The 16,473-nt window shown below is 39.0% G+C and overlaps 1 protein-coding gene across 2 annotated transcripts in view; it reads right to left on the bottom strand.

The window, feature by feature from the left end:
• Lrrk1 (leucine rich repeat kinase 1) overlaps positions 1–16,473 on the bottom strand; it is a 155,052-nt gene that overhangs the window by 85,691 nt on the left and 52,888 nt on the right. For both annotated transcript variants that reach the window (XM_071608669.1, XM_027955966.2), the window contains exons 3-4: positions 13,079–13,242; positions 2,676–2,847 (exon numbers count right to left, since the gene is read on the bottom strand). In XM_071608669.1, coding sequence (XP_071464770.1) covers positions 2,676–2,847; positions 13,079–13,242 — 336 coding nt within the window. The remainder of the gene's footprint in view (positions 1–2,675; positions 2,848–13,078; positions 13,243–16,473) is intronic.

Here is a 16,473-nt window from a genome sequence, read left to right as displayed (position 1 = left end):
AGGACACTCTCTTCACCCCACCCCTCAAACTCCTTTGCCTCTAGCTACCTCTTATCTTGGGTCCTACTTAGCTCCTGACCATGGCTGCCTTCTTCCTCTAGCTTGGGAATTCCCACAAAGCACACAGAGCCTTCTTCCTTTCTATCTCAATATCCTCTGCTTGGCCAGGAGCTATTAAAGGACTAGAATAACTTAAAAAGAAAATCTCCATGGCTCTGAATTTCAAAGGGTGCTCAGTACTTGGCAAATATTCAATAAATATGAGCTGTAAGATTAAGTGGTGGAGTCAGTTGGTATAGATTCTTTGGGGCTAGAACAGGGTCCATCCTGGGAATTCCTTAAGAGAGAGCCATCTTTTGGCTCCTATAGGGTGCCAAGGCTCCTGTTTTAACCTATAGCGGTAGTGATGCCAGCCCAAACTTGTCCATAATTGCTGAGCCGTCACCATAGAAACTATAGGAGACCAGGACACCCTGAGTTTACCAGAGGGAGAATCACAAATGCAAAACAGCATGGTACATCCATACAATGGAATATTATTCAGTCACTGAAGGAGCTATGAAGTTATGAAAAGACGGAGGAAACGTAGGTGCATATTACTAGGTCAAAGAAACCGATCTGAAAAGGCTGTCTACTGATGATTCCAATCACATGACACTCTAGAAAAGGCAAACCTATGGGGACAGTAAAAAGATGAGTGGTAGATGCCCATAATCCCAGTAGTTTGGGAGGCTGAGGCAGGAGGAGTGCAAGTTCAAAGCCAGCCTCAATAACTTAGTGAGGTCCTAAGCAACTTAATGAGACTCTGTCTCAATAAAATATATAAAAAAAGGCTGGGGATGTGGCTCCCTGGGTTCAATCCCTGGTACCAAAAAATAAAAATTAAAAAATAAAATAAAATAAAATAAACCAGTGGTTTTCAAGGGTTGGGGGGAAGGGGGAGAAAGAAACAAATGAAGAACAGGATATTTGGGGCTGTGAAACTATTCTATATGATAAAGTAATGATGGAGAGATGTCATTACATATTTGTAAAAACTCATAGCCTATGAATAAACCCTAGTGTTAGCTATAGACTTTAATAATAATTTTTTTTATTTTTTAAAATTTTAATTTGTTATATATGATAGCAGAATGCATTATAACTCATATTACACATATAGAGTACAATTTTTCATATCTGGTTGTACACAAAGTAGAGTCACACCATTCGTGTCTTCATACATTTACTTAGGGTAATGATGTCCATCTCATTCTACCAACTTTCCTACCCCCATGTCCCCTGCTTCTCTCTCCCCCACCTTTGCCCTATCTAGAGTTCATCTAATCCTCCCATCCTCCCCCCCACCACATTATAAATTAGCATCCTTAAAACTGAGAAAACATTTGTTTTTTTGTATTAATGCTAATACTTAGCATTATATTCTCCAACTCCATCCATTTACCTGCAAATGCCATGATTTCATTCTCTTTTAAAGCTGAATAATATTCCATTGTATGTATGTACCATATTTTCTTTATCCATTCATTTACTGAAGGGCATCTAGGTTGATTCCACAGTTTAGTTATTGTGAATTGTGCTGCTATAAACATTGATGTGGCTGTATCCCTGTAGTATGCTGTTTTTAAGACCTTTGTGTATAGACTGAGGAGAGGAATAGCTGGGTCAAATGGTGGATCCATTCCCAGTTTTACAAGGAATTGCAATACTGTTTTCCAGAATGGTTGCAGTAATTTGCAGTCCCACCAGCAATGTATGAATGTGCCTTTTCCTCCACATCCTCACCAACACTTATTGTTGTTTGTATTCTTAATAGCTGCCATTCTGACTGGAGTGAGATGAAATCTTAGTTTTGACTTGCATTTCTCTAATTGCTAGAGATGTTGAACATTTTTTCACATATTTATTGATTGATTGTATATCATCTTCTGAGAATTGTCTATTAAGTTCCTTGGCCCATTTATTGATTGGGTTATTTGTCTTCTTTGTGTTAAGATTTTTGAGTTCTTTATATATCCTAGAGACTAGTACTCTATCTAACATTAATATCAAGAATTAATAAATGGGATGGATTCAAACTAAAAAGCTTCTTCTCAGCAAAAGAAACAATCAGTGAGGTGAATAGAGATCCTACAATTTGGGAACAAATAATAATGTTTTGATGTTAGATTATTATTATTATTTTTTAATATTTATTTTTTAGTTGCAGTTGGACACAATACCTTTATTTTATTTATTTATTTTTATATGTTGCTGGGTATCGAACCCAGGGCCTCACATGTGCTATAGACGAATGCTCTACTGCTGACTCACAACCCTAGCCCTTGATGTTAGATTATTAATTGCAAAATGTAGGAGACTAATATAAAATGGGGAAACTGTGTAGGAGGAAATATGGAAACTTGTACTATCAGTTTTTCTGTAATCCTAAGGCTGCTCTATTTAAAAAACCCAAGCTTTATTATCTATAGTCTTTATTATTTCCCCATGAGTCAATGGGAGTGAGACACGGGATTGGTGCTGTGGTTACCAGGCAGTTTCAGTTAGATTGTCAGTCGGATGCCCCAGATTTACTCATCTCCTTATTGGTGAAAGCATGAAGAGATGAGAATTCCTGGTAGAAATGTAAGAGGGTCCCCTGAGAGGTGGTAAGGAGCTCACGTGCTGTGATTTACCTGCTAAGGACTCAAGCAATTCATGTACAACTTCAGTGTGCCCCAAATGTGCCGCCACCACAGCTGGGTTGTCATCGGTGGGTTCTGTTGGCAGCTCCACCTGTTTCTCGGAGAGTAGATACCGGACCATCTCCAGATCCCCATGGGCTGCTGAGATGCTCAGAAGTTGACCCTGGTCAAAACATAATAGTGCTTCAGTGAGACCAGCTGTGTTTGGGATTGCCAAGTGAATCAGCTTGAAGTGTTTCACCAAGCCTGTGGGCAAGACTGGGGCCTCTTTGCCAGGATGACAATGCCTGCCATGAGCAGCCGTGCAGGCTGGAAATATGGCTGTCGGAAGTGAGAGGAGGACAGTGGAAGTTCACCTGGGACTTCAAAAACCTAGTGCAAAAGGGTAAACCAGCTCATTAATAATTCTATGTTGATTACATACTGAAATAATGATTAATTTTTTTTAGTTGTAGATGGACACAATATCTTTATTGTTTATTTATTTTTATGTGGTGCTGAGGATTGAACCCAGGGCCTCGCACCTGCAAGGCAAGCACTCTACCACTGAGCTACAGCCCCAGCCCTGAAAGAATGATTTTTTATCTACGCATAGATGTTCATAGACTTATGATGAGCTTATGTTCCCAATAAACTTATTGTAAACTGAAAATGCACTGAACCCATTTAACCTACCAAGCACCCTAGCTTAGCAATGCAACACACTGTCCCGAGCCAGCTGTTTCTCCGCCTGACCCTGCAGCTAACTGAGAGCTGTAGCTCACCACTGCTGCCCAAATCATGAGAGAGGATGGAACCGCATATCACTAGCCTGAGCAAAGAGAAAAATTCAAAATTCAAGTACAACTTTCACAGAATACAAATGATCTTCACACTATTGCAAACTCCAAAACTCATTGTCAGTCTTTGAAAATTAGAGACTGCCTCTTTTCAGGTTAAATGAAATAATGTTATTACCATTTCTTCTGTTTTCCTTTATTTCCTCATTGTGGCTTAGGAAATTTGTTAATGCATATGTGGTTCACATTCTATTTCTACTGGACAGCACTGCTGTCAACCATCTGCTTCATAAGCACAGGGAGCATAAGAGTGTCCCCTCTCATCACAGACCCAGGGCTCAACTGCCAACTGATTCAGGCTGATTGTACCTTACAAAAAGACAAGCTCTGTGAAGGACCATTTTGCAAGGTATTCATAAAAGAAATGAGACAGGTGAGGGCAAGCCACAGATATGAACCAAAGGACAAAGATCATTTAGGAATACACAGTGGGATTCTTTTTAAAAAAAATATTTATTTTTTTAGGTGTAGTTGGACACAATGCCTTTATTTTATTTATTTATTTTTATGTGGTGCTGAGGATCGAACCCAGGGCCTCGCACAGGCTAGGTGAGCGCTCTACCACTGAGCTACAACCCCAGTCCTCCACACAGTGGGATTCTTGGTTGGTAGTCCAGAGGAAAAGGGGATAGGCTGGAAACTGGACACGAGCCTAAGTTCCTACTTCATCCCAGCCATTTTGAAAGGTAAAAACTGTATTGAGACAGGAAGAATGTTAATACATGGACAGGGAATAGAGGTCCCCAGAGGTTTCATACCTCGCTCAAGTTCACAGAGCCCAGAAGTGGCTGTCATGGACTAATGTAAACATGGCCCTGACTTTTCACAGGCTCCCTGGGTGGGCAGAAAGGCTGCTCAGGTGCAGGCTGGATACGTATGTGAAGTGTGTGACTGCACTACTGAACCTTTATGTCCTCCTGGAATGTGGCTGCTTCTTGTGGACTTGACCATTAGCATCGTCAAGGAGGCATGTAGGGAACCCAAGGTGGAATGAGACAACCAGCGGCATCAGAACAATTATGGAGGACCTACTGTGAGTAAGAGGCACTTCTGAGCAGAGAGGATGGCAGGGGTGACTTTTGGCTTCCAAGAATTTAAAGTTAAGTTCAAGGCAGGAATGTGCATAAAAGAACCACCAACGAGCACATGTTATTTGCTGAACAGTTTAGAAAATAAGTGTCTTGGGGTAGGGGATGTAGCTCAGTGGTAGAGCACATGCCTTGCAGGCGGGAGACTCAGTTTGATCTCCAGCACTGCAGAAAAAAAGAAAAAAAAAAGAAAGCCAGGGGTCTGGAGTTCGCTTTAGGGTGAGACGGGCAGAAATGGGAAAATGGAAGCCAGGGAAGGGAACTGATATTTGTCAAGCTCTGACCACATTCCAGATGCAGCACAGAGTACTTCATATGATCACTCTGATCCACATACCAGTCACACAATGTTGTTACCTGTATTTTCATCTTGTAGATGAAATGAAAACTTGTCCATGGTCAGGTTTTATGATCAGATCCCCCCACCCCTACCTCAAGTTGACTTGCTGTCTGTGCAGCTCCAAAGCCCATGTTCCCTTCATTCCATCCAAGAAAAAGAGGGATTTGGAGGACAGTTCAGTTTCAGTTAGTGGAATGAATGGGTTGCAATGAGCGATGTCAAGTGAGACAAGGGACATTTTCAGGGATGGAATGATTTGGAGGACAGTAGAGAGTTGTGTATTTAATATGACCAGAAAAGAAAAACCTACTGCCTGCTGCTCTGCCCAGGGTGGGGCCCATTAGCCCTGCCATTCCAGGAAAGCACTTGCATTATGGAGAAAAACCACAGTGATTGATTAAACGACTAATACAACTAACAGCCGTCTAGACTCCAGTGGGTTATAGGCTTAAAAGCTCCATCCTCAAGAGTTGGTAGGAGATCTCACTAAGCCAGCCCAAGGTCAAGAGGGATCCAGAAGGTGGGAGGAGCTGGAGCTGATTCTCTGGCTGGAGACAGCCCAGAGGCTCTGGAGTATGTATTTAATTTAATTTAGTAAAAAATAAAAAATAGATGACTTTCTATAGCTCCATCAACTAACGCCCCTCTGCAAAGGAAAGCTCTCTCACAAGCTTTCCAGGGCATGTTTATCCATATACACTCACAGGTAGTCTGTGCAAAACCAAATGTTCTTTTTATCTAACTCATTATAACTTTTTATCAGTTTATTACATAACCTAGAAGAATGAAAAAAATTAGAAGTGCTCAGTTTCATGAACTCCCACTTGATCGCACCTGTGTGACTGGTCCCAAACCAAGGAGCAGAATAGTGCCCTGAGCCCAGAAGGACCTCTATGTCTGTTTCCTGTCACTGCCCTAACAGGAGGAACCACCATCCTGACTTCCCACACCAAGCATTCGTTTTTGTGAGTTTTTAAAATCTATGAAAGTGGAATTATATTTCACTTGTTTTTATTTTTTCTTTTCACTGTTAAATAACTAGAAATTCACGGGATGTTGCAAAAAATAGTAAATGAGGATCTGATTAGCCTTCATTTGGTTTTCCCCAATGGTAACATCTTACCATCATCAAAACTGGTAAGACCATTTTAGTAAGACCTGTGTATATAACTCTGACACTATGTCACACGTGTAGACTTGTGTCACCACCGCAATCCAGACATGAAACTTTCTTTTACCACGGGAATCTCCCTCCTGCTACCCCTTTTGAGTCTCCACACCCTGAGCTCCAGGCAACCACTAATCTCTCTTCCATCTCTGTCATTCTGTGGAATTAAAAGTGGAATCATATGGAACATGACCTTGGGAGGCTGGCTTACCTTCCACTCTGCATAATGCCCAGAGACCTACTGAGTTGTTGTACATTTCCATAAGTATCTTTATATTGCTTAGTAGGACTCTGATATGTTTAACCCCTTGTCAACTGAGAGTTTTTGATTACATCTAGTTTGTGACTATTACAAATAAAGCTGGCACAAACAACCGTGCACTCATTTTTATGGGTACTTAAGTTTCACTTCTCCAGAATAAATGTTCAGTTCAATTGCTGGCTCATAATGTAAGTGTGCTTCTAGTTTTTTAATATACTACTAAACCACTTCCGGAGTGTCTTCATCACTTGACATTCTCACCAGCAATGTATGAGAGATAGTTTCTTTGTATTCCCACAAGATTTTTTTTTTTCACTATTTAGTCATTACAATGGGTTCACAGTGATTTCTCATCATGGTCTTAATTTGCATTTCCCTAATGGTTAAGGATATTGAACAGCTTTTCATGTGCTTATTTGCTCCCTATATACCCTGTTAAAACAAACATTTCTTCATGAATTCATTCATTTCCGAACTGGATTTTTTTTTTTTTTTTGCTTTTTAGTGTTAAAGTTTTTAAAATTCTTTATATTTTCTAGATATGAGAACTTTGTCAGGTGTATAGTTAGCAAATATTTTCTCCCTGTCTACAGTTTGTCTTTTTATCCTCATAAAAGAGAATTTTTCACAGCAAAAGTTTCTAATTTTGAATCATCTGATTTATCAACTTTTTCTTCTATGGATTGCTTCATTCACACATTTTCTATATAGGTCATCCTCTGCAAATAGAGGACAGTTTCAGTTTTTTCCCTGTCAGATGTATTTCATTTCCTTGCCTTATTGTACTGGCTAGGACTTCCAGTATTACACTGCATAGTTTCTTATTGAATATAATTATAACTATTCTTGAATGGAACTTGGGGTACTGTATTAAGAGTGGACATCCTTGCCTTGTTCCTGATCTTAGGGGGAAAGAGGTCCTTCACCATTGCTATGGTTCAAATATGGTTTATCCCCTCCAAAACTCCTATAGAATCTTGCTTATCATTGTGGTGGTGTTGGGAGGTCCAGCCTTTAAGAGGTGATTAGGTCACTGAGAGGGATTGATGCCTTTATCAAGGGAGTGTGTATGTTCTGAGAAGACCAAGTTGTTATTGGGTGAACTTGCCTCTTGTGTTTCAATCTCCTCCACATGCATCTGCCTGTTCTTTGCTTTTCTGTCATGTTATGATGCAGCAAGAGAATCTTGTGAGACTCCAGAACCATGAGATCAAAACCTCTCTTCCTTATAAATTACCCAATTGTGGGTATTTTGTTAATAGTAATAGAACACAGACTAAGACCACCATCAGGTATGGTATTAGTTGTAGGTATTTTGTAGATTTTAGATGAAGGAAGTTCCCCTTTATTTCTAATTTTCTGAGAATTTTAAAGTCATGAATGGGTATTGAATTTTTCAAATGGCTTTTCTACATAAATTGATGTAGTAAAGCAAATATTCTTCTTTGGTCTATTAATATGGAGGATTATGCTGATTATTAAATATAGAATCAGTCTTATATCCCTGGAATAAGCCTCTTTGGTCATGGTGTGTATAATTCTTTTCATTTACTGCTGAGTTTTTGCATCTATATTCATGATGGAGACTAGAGATTGCTCTTTTTCTTTTTATTTTTTTGGAGGGAGGGTCACTTATACTGTCTTTGTCTAGTTTGGGGATTCTGGTAATATTGGCTTCATAGAAATTTTGGAATGTGTTCCCTCCTATTTTCTGGAAGAGACTATATGGAGGATTCTACAGTGAAATCTTCTGAGCTATAGATTTATTTTTTAGAAGGTTTAAAATTACAAATTGAATTTTCTTAATGGTTAAAGAATTCTTCAAATTATGTGTTTCATATTAATTAAGTTGTGGTAGTGTCTACTTTTGAAAGATTTGTCCATTTTATCTAAGTTGCCAAATTTATGTACATAGAGTTGTTCACAGTGTTCCTCTATTATCCTTCCAAAGCCTCCAGGATCTGTAGTCATATTTCCTGTTTCCTTCTTCATTATTGGTGATTGTCTCTTTTCTCTTGTATTTTCATTTTCATTCAGTTATTTTGTTTTAAATTTCCTTTGAAACTTTCTCTTTGACCCATAGATTCTTTTAAAGTATGTGGTTAGTTTCCAGTCCTTAGAGATCGTCCCATTGTCTTTTTGTTATTGATTTCTATTTTGATTCCACTGAAGTTGGAGAACACATTCTGTATGATTTCAATTATTTTAAATTTGTTGAGGTTTGTTTCATAGCCAAGGTTATTGGTTTATCTTGATATATGATATGTGGACATTTGAAAAGAATGTGTATCTACTGCTATTGAATGGAATGTTTTATAAATGTCAGTTAGATTCTGTTGGTTGATAGTGTTGTTCTGTATTCTGGATGATTTCCCGTTTAATTGTTCTATGAATTGTTCAGAGAGAATGTCAAAACTTCTAGCCCCTAACTACAATTGTGACTTATTTAGTTCTCCTTTCAGTTATATCAGCTTTTGTTTCATAATTTTGGTAGCTCTGTCATTTGGTGCATATGCATTTAAGACTGCTATGTTTTCTTGGTGGATCAAGTCCTTTATCATTATAACCCTATGTGTCCATGGTAATTTTTCTTGCTCTGATACCTACTTTTCTGGTATCACTATACTATAGCCCCTCTTACTTTCTTTTGATTAATGTTTTCATAGTATATCTTTTCCCATCCATCTTCTTTCAACCTACATATATCATTGTATTTTAAATGAGGTTTTTTTTTTTCTTTACAGACAGTATACAATTGCTTATGCTTTTTTAAATCAATTCTGGTAAAGTCTGTCTTTAAGTTCATGTATTTTGACCATTTGTGTTTAATATAATATTTAGATGTTAAGGTTTAAGTGTACCATGTTATTTTGCTTGATTGTTTGTTTTCTGTTTGCTCTCTGCTTCATTTTTCTGTTTTCATTTCCTGTCTTCCTGTGAGTCCCTTAAAAATTTTTGAATTTCATTTAGATTAATTTATAGTGTTTTGAGCATTATCTCCCTGCATAGTTTTTTAGTATTTGTACACATTACATATTATATTATACATACAATACATAGATACACATTATATCATAGATACATAACTTATCAAAATCTACTGTTTTCAACATTTTACCAGTTTGAATGGAGTATAAAAACCTTACCTCTTTGTATCACTTGACCCTTCTTCATTTATAAAATAATTCTCATCTTAAACATTTTCTTTCTATATATTAAGAACTATGTTAGGTAGTGTTATGGTTTCTGCTTCAATTTTCAAATTGAAAATTTATTTCATTTAACTATATTTTTGCTGTTTCCATATTCCTTTTTCTCTCTGGGTATTCTAAGCTTCCTCTTTTTGTCATTGTCTCTGGGTCTACAAAATTTCCTTTAGACATTCATTTAGGGTAGAGTGTCTGGAAATTAATCCTCTTAGTTTTCCATTATTCCAGAATGTCCGTATTTTCCCTTCATTCCTGAAGGCTATGTTCTCTGATATATGCCATTCTGAGTTGACCTTTTTTTTTTTTTTCCTTTCAGCACTTGAAAAATGTGCCACTTTCTTCTTGTCTTTTGGTCTCTGATCAAGAATTCACTGTCATCTGAAATGTTTTTTTCCTGCGGTCAATATATCTCTCTGGCTGCTTCTCGATTTTTGCTTGCTTTGTTTTCTTAAATTTGACTATGATATCTTAGGAATGGATTTCATTAGATTTGTTCTGTTTGGGATTCATTCAGCCTCTTATATCTGTTTTTAAAATTTACCAAAAAATAAAAAATAAATAAAATTTACCTTCTTTTGGCCATTTTTCGGAAGTTTTCAGTACTCTTTCAGTCCTGCCTTCTTTATACTCTCCTTCTTGGACTTTGATGACATGAATATTAGCTATTGGGTCTACTCATTTATTTACAGCCTATTTTTCTCTTTCCCTTTCTGTTTTTTTTTTTTCTATTTGGGTAATTTCCATTGTTCTACCTTCAAAGTTTACTATTTCTTTCCTTTATCTTCTCTGTTCTAGAATTGAGACCATCCATTTTTTTTAAACTTCAGCCATAATATTTTTAAGTTCTAAAATTTCCATTTCGTTCTACTGGTATCTTCATTTTTTTTTTTTTTTTGCCAAAACGTCCCTTTTCTGCGATTTTCTATTTTTTCATTTATGTGTGCTCATAATTTGGAAGCATTTTTTATGATGTCTGCTTTAGAATCCTTGTCAGATATTTCTAACTTCTGAGTCATCTTGCTGTCAGGGTATGTTTGTGTCTTTTTTCATTGAGTTTGAAATTGTTATGGTTCCTCATATGACTTTTTCTGTCTTTTTTTTTTATTAGAACCAGAGAATTTGGGAGATATATTTTAAGACTCTGAATCTTATTTAAGACTTGAATATAGACTCTACTAACTGCTCTGGTATGTCAACAAGGGTGCCACCTCATTACTATACTAGAATTGGTTAACACCCAGGGGGAGGGACTCCTAATTATTGCCGGGCACAGGTTGGACTTTGGGTTCATCATTAGGCTTGCTATAATTCCTTGCTGGCTTGGAGGAGGAGGAGTGTCTCCTTACTGCCAGATAAGTCAGGAGAAGATGGAAATCCAGGTTTCCCACATGGTCTCCACTGATAGGGGAGATTTGTTACCACCTGGAAGGGATCAATATCCTAGCTCCTTCCCAGACACCCTGGAGGTAAGGAAGATTGGGAAAGATTGTTACACACTGGCAAAGGTGAAAGTCTAGGCTGTCCACCTGGCCTTGGCAGATGAGAGGTAGGGCTGGGGTTGCAAGTATTCCTGTGGTATGTAAGTTGGCTATTGCCTATAAATTTTCTGCTTGCCCCTTGCCTGTTTTTTTGGCTCAAGACAATAGGTTTTCCTTGGGCATTGCCTGTATGAGTTTGTGAAAACCTCAACATTCTTATTTTGTTTTGTTGGAGTGCCACATGGTTTTCTATGGCCGGGGCACAGACATGTTTATGTAGCCATCTCCTCCTGTGGATGGAACAGTTAGGCCATGGGCCCATACAGAATGGGGGCCCTTCCCAAACACACTGTGAATTCACAGTCAGAGGGATTGCAAATGCCCTCCCCTTAATTCTCAAGCATGTTGTACCCTGAGACTCTAAATCATGTAAGAAATGCTTCTCCCATGGAAAGCCCTGCCTCTGTACCCATTAATAGTTACCTAGCATAGCATACTTGGTAACACAAAACAGCAATTCTTATACAATGTAAAATTGTTCTCTTTGTTTTCCATTTTTCTTGGTCAATGTACCTTGTCAGAGATTGATTGTTTAGCTCTTAGTAACCATTCTCTAACTTGTACTGAACTAGGGTTACTTTGACCCACTTCCCTTCTACTTATGCCAATCTGGAAAGTCCTGTGGGAAATACCAATGTACCCATTGCATAGTCTCATTACCTGTCCAATTCAGCTTCTGTACCTGTTTGCTTGCAGCAATGTCAACCTGGATGTGGCTTTTTGTCTTTAAATATCCTAAAATGCTCAGGCTCAGGGCTGTTCCTAGCAGAGACAGTTATCGGTCCTGCAAGGGGCAGTCACAGTCCGGCCGGCTAAATAAAGACTCTTCAATTTGGACAAAACTGGGACTTGGTGTGTTTTCTGAGCGACCTGCCCCACAACAATACATTCTCAATTCCTACAAATCTATGCTAAGAAAATAACTTTACAATAAGAAAAGAATTATGCAAAAACATTCAACACAGTACTGTTTTGTAGTAGTAAAAAATTAGAAATAATCCAAATATCTAAACAAGAGAAGCAGCTGGGTAAATTATGGTCTCTCTACCAGATGGAATATCACACAGCCATCAAAGGTGACATAAGGAATTTATAGTCACGCAGAAAAATTTTGACATATTATCTAAGAATAAGAAGTACATGCAAAACCATATTTATAATATAGCTATATTAGAAATAACAACATATGCTCAGATCAGCAAGCTGGAAGAAAAATACACAAAAACTGTTAAGTGGGATTGTTTGTGCTAGAAGCATGGTTACATTTTTATTCTTTTCCCCTTACTTTTACAGCTTTTCTAAATTTTCTTTTTTAAGCTTGTGCTATTTTTATAATGGAAAAAAAGTGTAAAAGAATACAGTTGGTTAAATTCACAGATGGTATTTTATTCTTTACATGTAAGTTACCCCACCTGTGTCTTTTAAAGGTCTGATATTGAAAGAACATCATTATCCAAAGTGCATGTATGAAGCCACGAATTGGTATGAATACAGTTTGTATACAACCTGAGGTATGAAAAAAAGTGCTCTATATATGTAATATGAATTGTAATGCATTCCACTGTCTTTTATAAATAAAAAAATCATTTACAACCAAAAAAGAAAGGTGGCAAGGGGTCTGCTTCTGTGATGACAGTCCCTGAAGAAGTTGACTTAGAAGGAATGGTACCCACAAGCAAAATGAGGTATTTTCAGGACACAATAAAAAAAAAAATCCCCATTACGATCATGCCAATTATGGGCTGGGGATGTAGCTCAGTTGGTAGAGCGCTGGCCTAGCATGCCCAAAGCCCTAGGTTCAATCCCCAGCACCACACACACACACACACACACACACACACACACAGACACACACACACACACAGATGTCAATGAGAAATGAATCTTAGCAGTAACCCTCATCCAACCCAGGACTGCAGTGGTGGCCCTGGGGGTACAAATCCCTCCTACCTTTTCCAGCTGGGATGTGCTCTCCTCATAAGCCTCCTTGAGCAGGTGGTGGGCCCTGCTGAGGTCTCCCTTCTTGTATGCGGTGTGAATGTCTTCTGTCCTGGGGGACTGTGCTGTGGAGTCCCCGCCTGTTGCAGACAGCTTGCTGCCCATATCCCCGGCACCTGCATGGGAGGAAGCACACACACTGTGTCACTGTCACTGCCAGTATGCTCAAGAGTGACTGGAGATGACAGCAGAGGGATGTGCTGTCCGTGACATAATTCTGGGGGCTGCAGGAAGAGAAAGGATTGCCCTGAAGTGCTGTCGTCACCAAACTTCGTCACACTAGGGACCTGCTGCCCTTCAGGAAGAGACTTTCTGGGGCTGGTGCCGAAGCCAGGCTGTCTGCTCACCAGGCAGTTGAGCACAGCTCTGGGGATTCTGCCGTGAGTCTGCCACCTGGAGCCACTCCAGAGCCCAGGGGAAGCTGCCTGGTGTGGGGCTGCTGGCTGACTTCACAGACAGCAGGGGAGGAGCAGGGGCTTTGGGGGGAGAGCAGGTGGCCCAGACAAACTGCCCCACTGCTGTGTCATTCTGAGGGTGTGGAAATCTATAGGCTTTCCCAAGCCCCTCCTCCCTGTCTAGAAAACCCCACAGAGGCACAGGACTTAGGATCTGCAGCACTCACTTCACTCCTGCCCATGAACAAATAGGGCACGCCATGATCTTGGGCAATTCCCTGAAACTCAGAGCCTCCAAATGTGATCAGACCAAGGGTATGACTGGCCCAGGATGTCCCTAAGATGCCCCCTGGTTCTGTCACTCTGAACTGAACTGTGGCTCTTCAGTAAAGCATTCCTGTTTTCTAACAGTGGACCCCAAGGGAGGAAGGTACTGGGCTGCTCCAAGCCAACTGAGCACCTACTGCTGCTTGGGAGGAGAGACCAGTCTCTAAGAAAGCTTCAGTGCCGCAGGGACATTTGGTGAATGTGGACACTAACTGAGCAGCTGGGACACTGTTAAAACCCTGCTGGGTACTGAGACAGAGAAGTACGGCCCCTCCCCTGATCAATGTCCCACTCTAGAATAGAGGTTCATAATTAGGTGTCTATGGGACCACAAAGGATGACAATTAAACTTCAGAAGTTCCCCAGATATCTTACAATGTACACAAAATTCTCTCTCTCTCTCTCTCTCTCTCTCTCTCTCTCTCTGTGTGTGTGTGTGTGTGTGTGTGTGTGCGCGCGCAGTTTTCTCTCATGAAAAAATTCAAGGTTTTTACCAGATTTCTCAACAGGTCAGTGAACCAGGTCAGTGAACCAGAGTTAGAGCTTTCTCTCTATAGATGTTGCAGGAAAAACTCTACAGAATGAGGACTCAAATTCTGATTGTGTTGAGTGGGAGCAGAAATAGGAAGATAATTCTATTCTATTAATTTTTGGCCAAGTTTGCAAAGCCAGGAAGAGACAAACTGAGCTGGGGGTAATCAGTTCCATCGTTCTGTTGTCTCATTGAAGAGATGAGTAAAACAGGCTTTATCTTGTCTTTTTCTTTCTAATGTAAATACTGAGTTGACTTACAAACACATGCATCACAAAAGTAAATCACATAGTAGCAGCTAGCATTTGGAAAATTAGAAAAAAATTTAATTTATTTAGAGAAGAATATGCTAAACTAGGATTTTAAATGTCTCCCAAAGCCCTTTGATAAAGGCTTGGTTCAGACACTGGTGTTATGTGGAGTGGTGGAGCCTTTAGCAGGTGGGGGACTAGTGGGAGTTCTTAGGTAATCAGAAACATGCTCTTTTAGGGGATTTGGGGAAACATCTCTTCCTTGCTCTCTCTTTGCTTTTTGGCTATAAGGTAAGGTTTTGCTTCACCATGTGCTCCCTCCATGATATGCTGCCTTGCTACAGGCCCCAAACAATAGGCCATTCAATTATGGACTGACAACTCCAAAACTTTGAAACAAAATAATGCTTTTCTCTTTATGAGATTTTTTTGTCTTGGGTATTTTATCATAGTGATGGAAAACTGCTTAATGCACCAGAAAAATGACAAGCTTAGAAATAAATTTAGCAAAAGTCAGGAAATATCTATACACTGTAAAGTATTGCTGAGAAGAATTAAGCAAGAACTTTATAAACGGGAAGACTTCTAATGTTTGTGGATTAGAAGAATGTTAAGATGTCAATTCTCCATGATTTCATCTATAGCCTTAATTTATACCTAACATTAATTCCATTAGGCTTTTTTTTGGTGCAAAAATTGACAATCTGATTCTCAAATTCATATGTAAATTTGAATAACCCAGAATATTCAAACAGTCTTGAGAAAGAAGAAAGATTGGAGAATTTACAGTATCTGGATTCAAGGCTTACTGTAAAGCCATGGTAATCAAGACAGTGTGGTACTAGTATAAACTAACAGCTTCATGGATATAAAAGAGAGTTAAGAAATAGACCCATCCTTGAACATACAACTGATTTTCAACTGGGGTACCAAAGAAGTACAGTGGGAAGAGCAACATCTTTTCAACAGATGGTGCTGGTATAACTGATCATCCTCTTTGAACAAAAAGATCCCTGTCCCCTGTTTTCACCATACATAAAAATTAGTTTGAGATGGATAGTGGCTACATCTAATGGCTAAAGTCACAAAGCTCCTAGAAAAGCACATAGGAGAACAGAATTTGAGAGGAAACAGTTTCTTGGATAGGTGCTTTGGTTTGGGTGTGGTTTGAGTATCCCCCAGGGGTCCTCTACGATTAAAGGTTTGTTCCCCAGGATGTCACCATTGCAAAGTGGTGGAGGCTTTAAAGGTTTGGGATGCTTGGGAGCTTCTCAGGTCGTTGAGGGTGTGAAGAGGGTCATTCCTATGTGACCCCTGGTAGTTCTCATAGTCCAAGATGTGATTGCTTGTCTGATTCTGTATGCACTCCATCATCTGCCATTCACCAGGAGTCCTTAACACACCTGACCTGATGCAGGGACTTACACCTCTAAAACTGTGAGAAAAACCTTTTTTTTTATCAATTGCCTGTGTCAGTTATTTTACTATAGTGAAGAAAAACCACCACCGTGAAAGGAAAATTGCTGAATTATTCTTCATCAAAATTAAAACATCAGCTGATCTAAAGGTACCACTTAAAGATGAATAGGTGAATTAAAGACTGGAATAAAATACCTATAAAATGTATGTCTGAAAAGGAATGGTATCTACCGTATAAAAACTCCTAAAACTCAATAATAATAAAAACAAGCCAATTAAAAATGGGCAAAGATATGAATGGTGGAAGATATTCAAAGGGCTCAATATTGTTAGTCATCAAGGAAATACAAATTAAAACCATAATGTGATACCATGATACTCCCACCAGAATGGTTAAATTTTTAAAAAGACTGACAGTATTGA

Source organism: Marmota flaviventris, chromosome 2 (assembly GCF_047511675.1).
Source record: "Marmota flaviventris isolate mMarFla1 chromosome 2, mMarFla1.hap1, whole genome shotgun sequence".
Lineage (NCBI taxonomy): Eukaryota > Metazoa > Chordata > Mammalia > Rodentia > Sciuridae > Marmota > Marmota flaviventris.
Note: the sequence above shows the minus strand (reverse complement) of the source record. Positions and strands in the feature narration are given on the sequence as shown.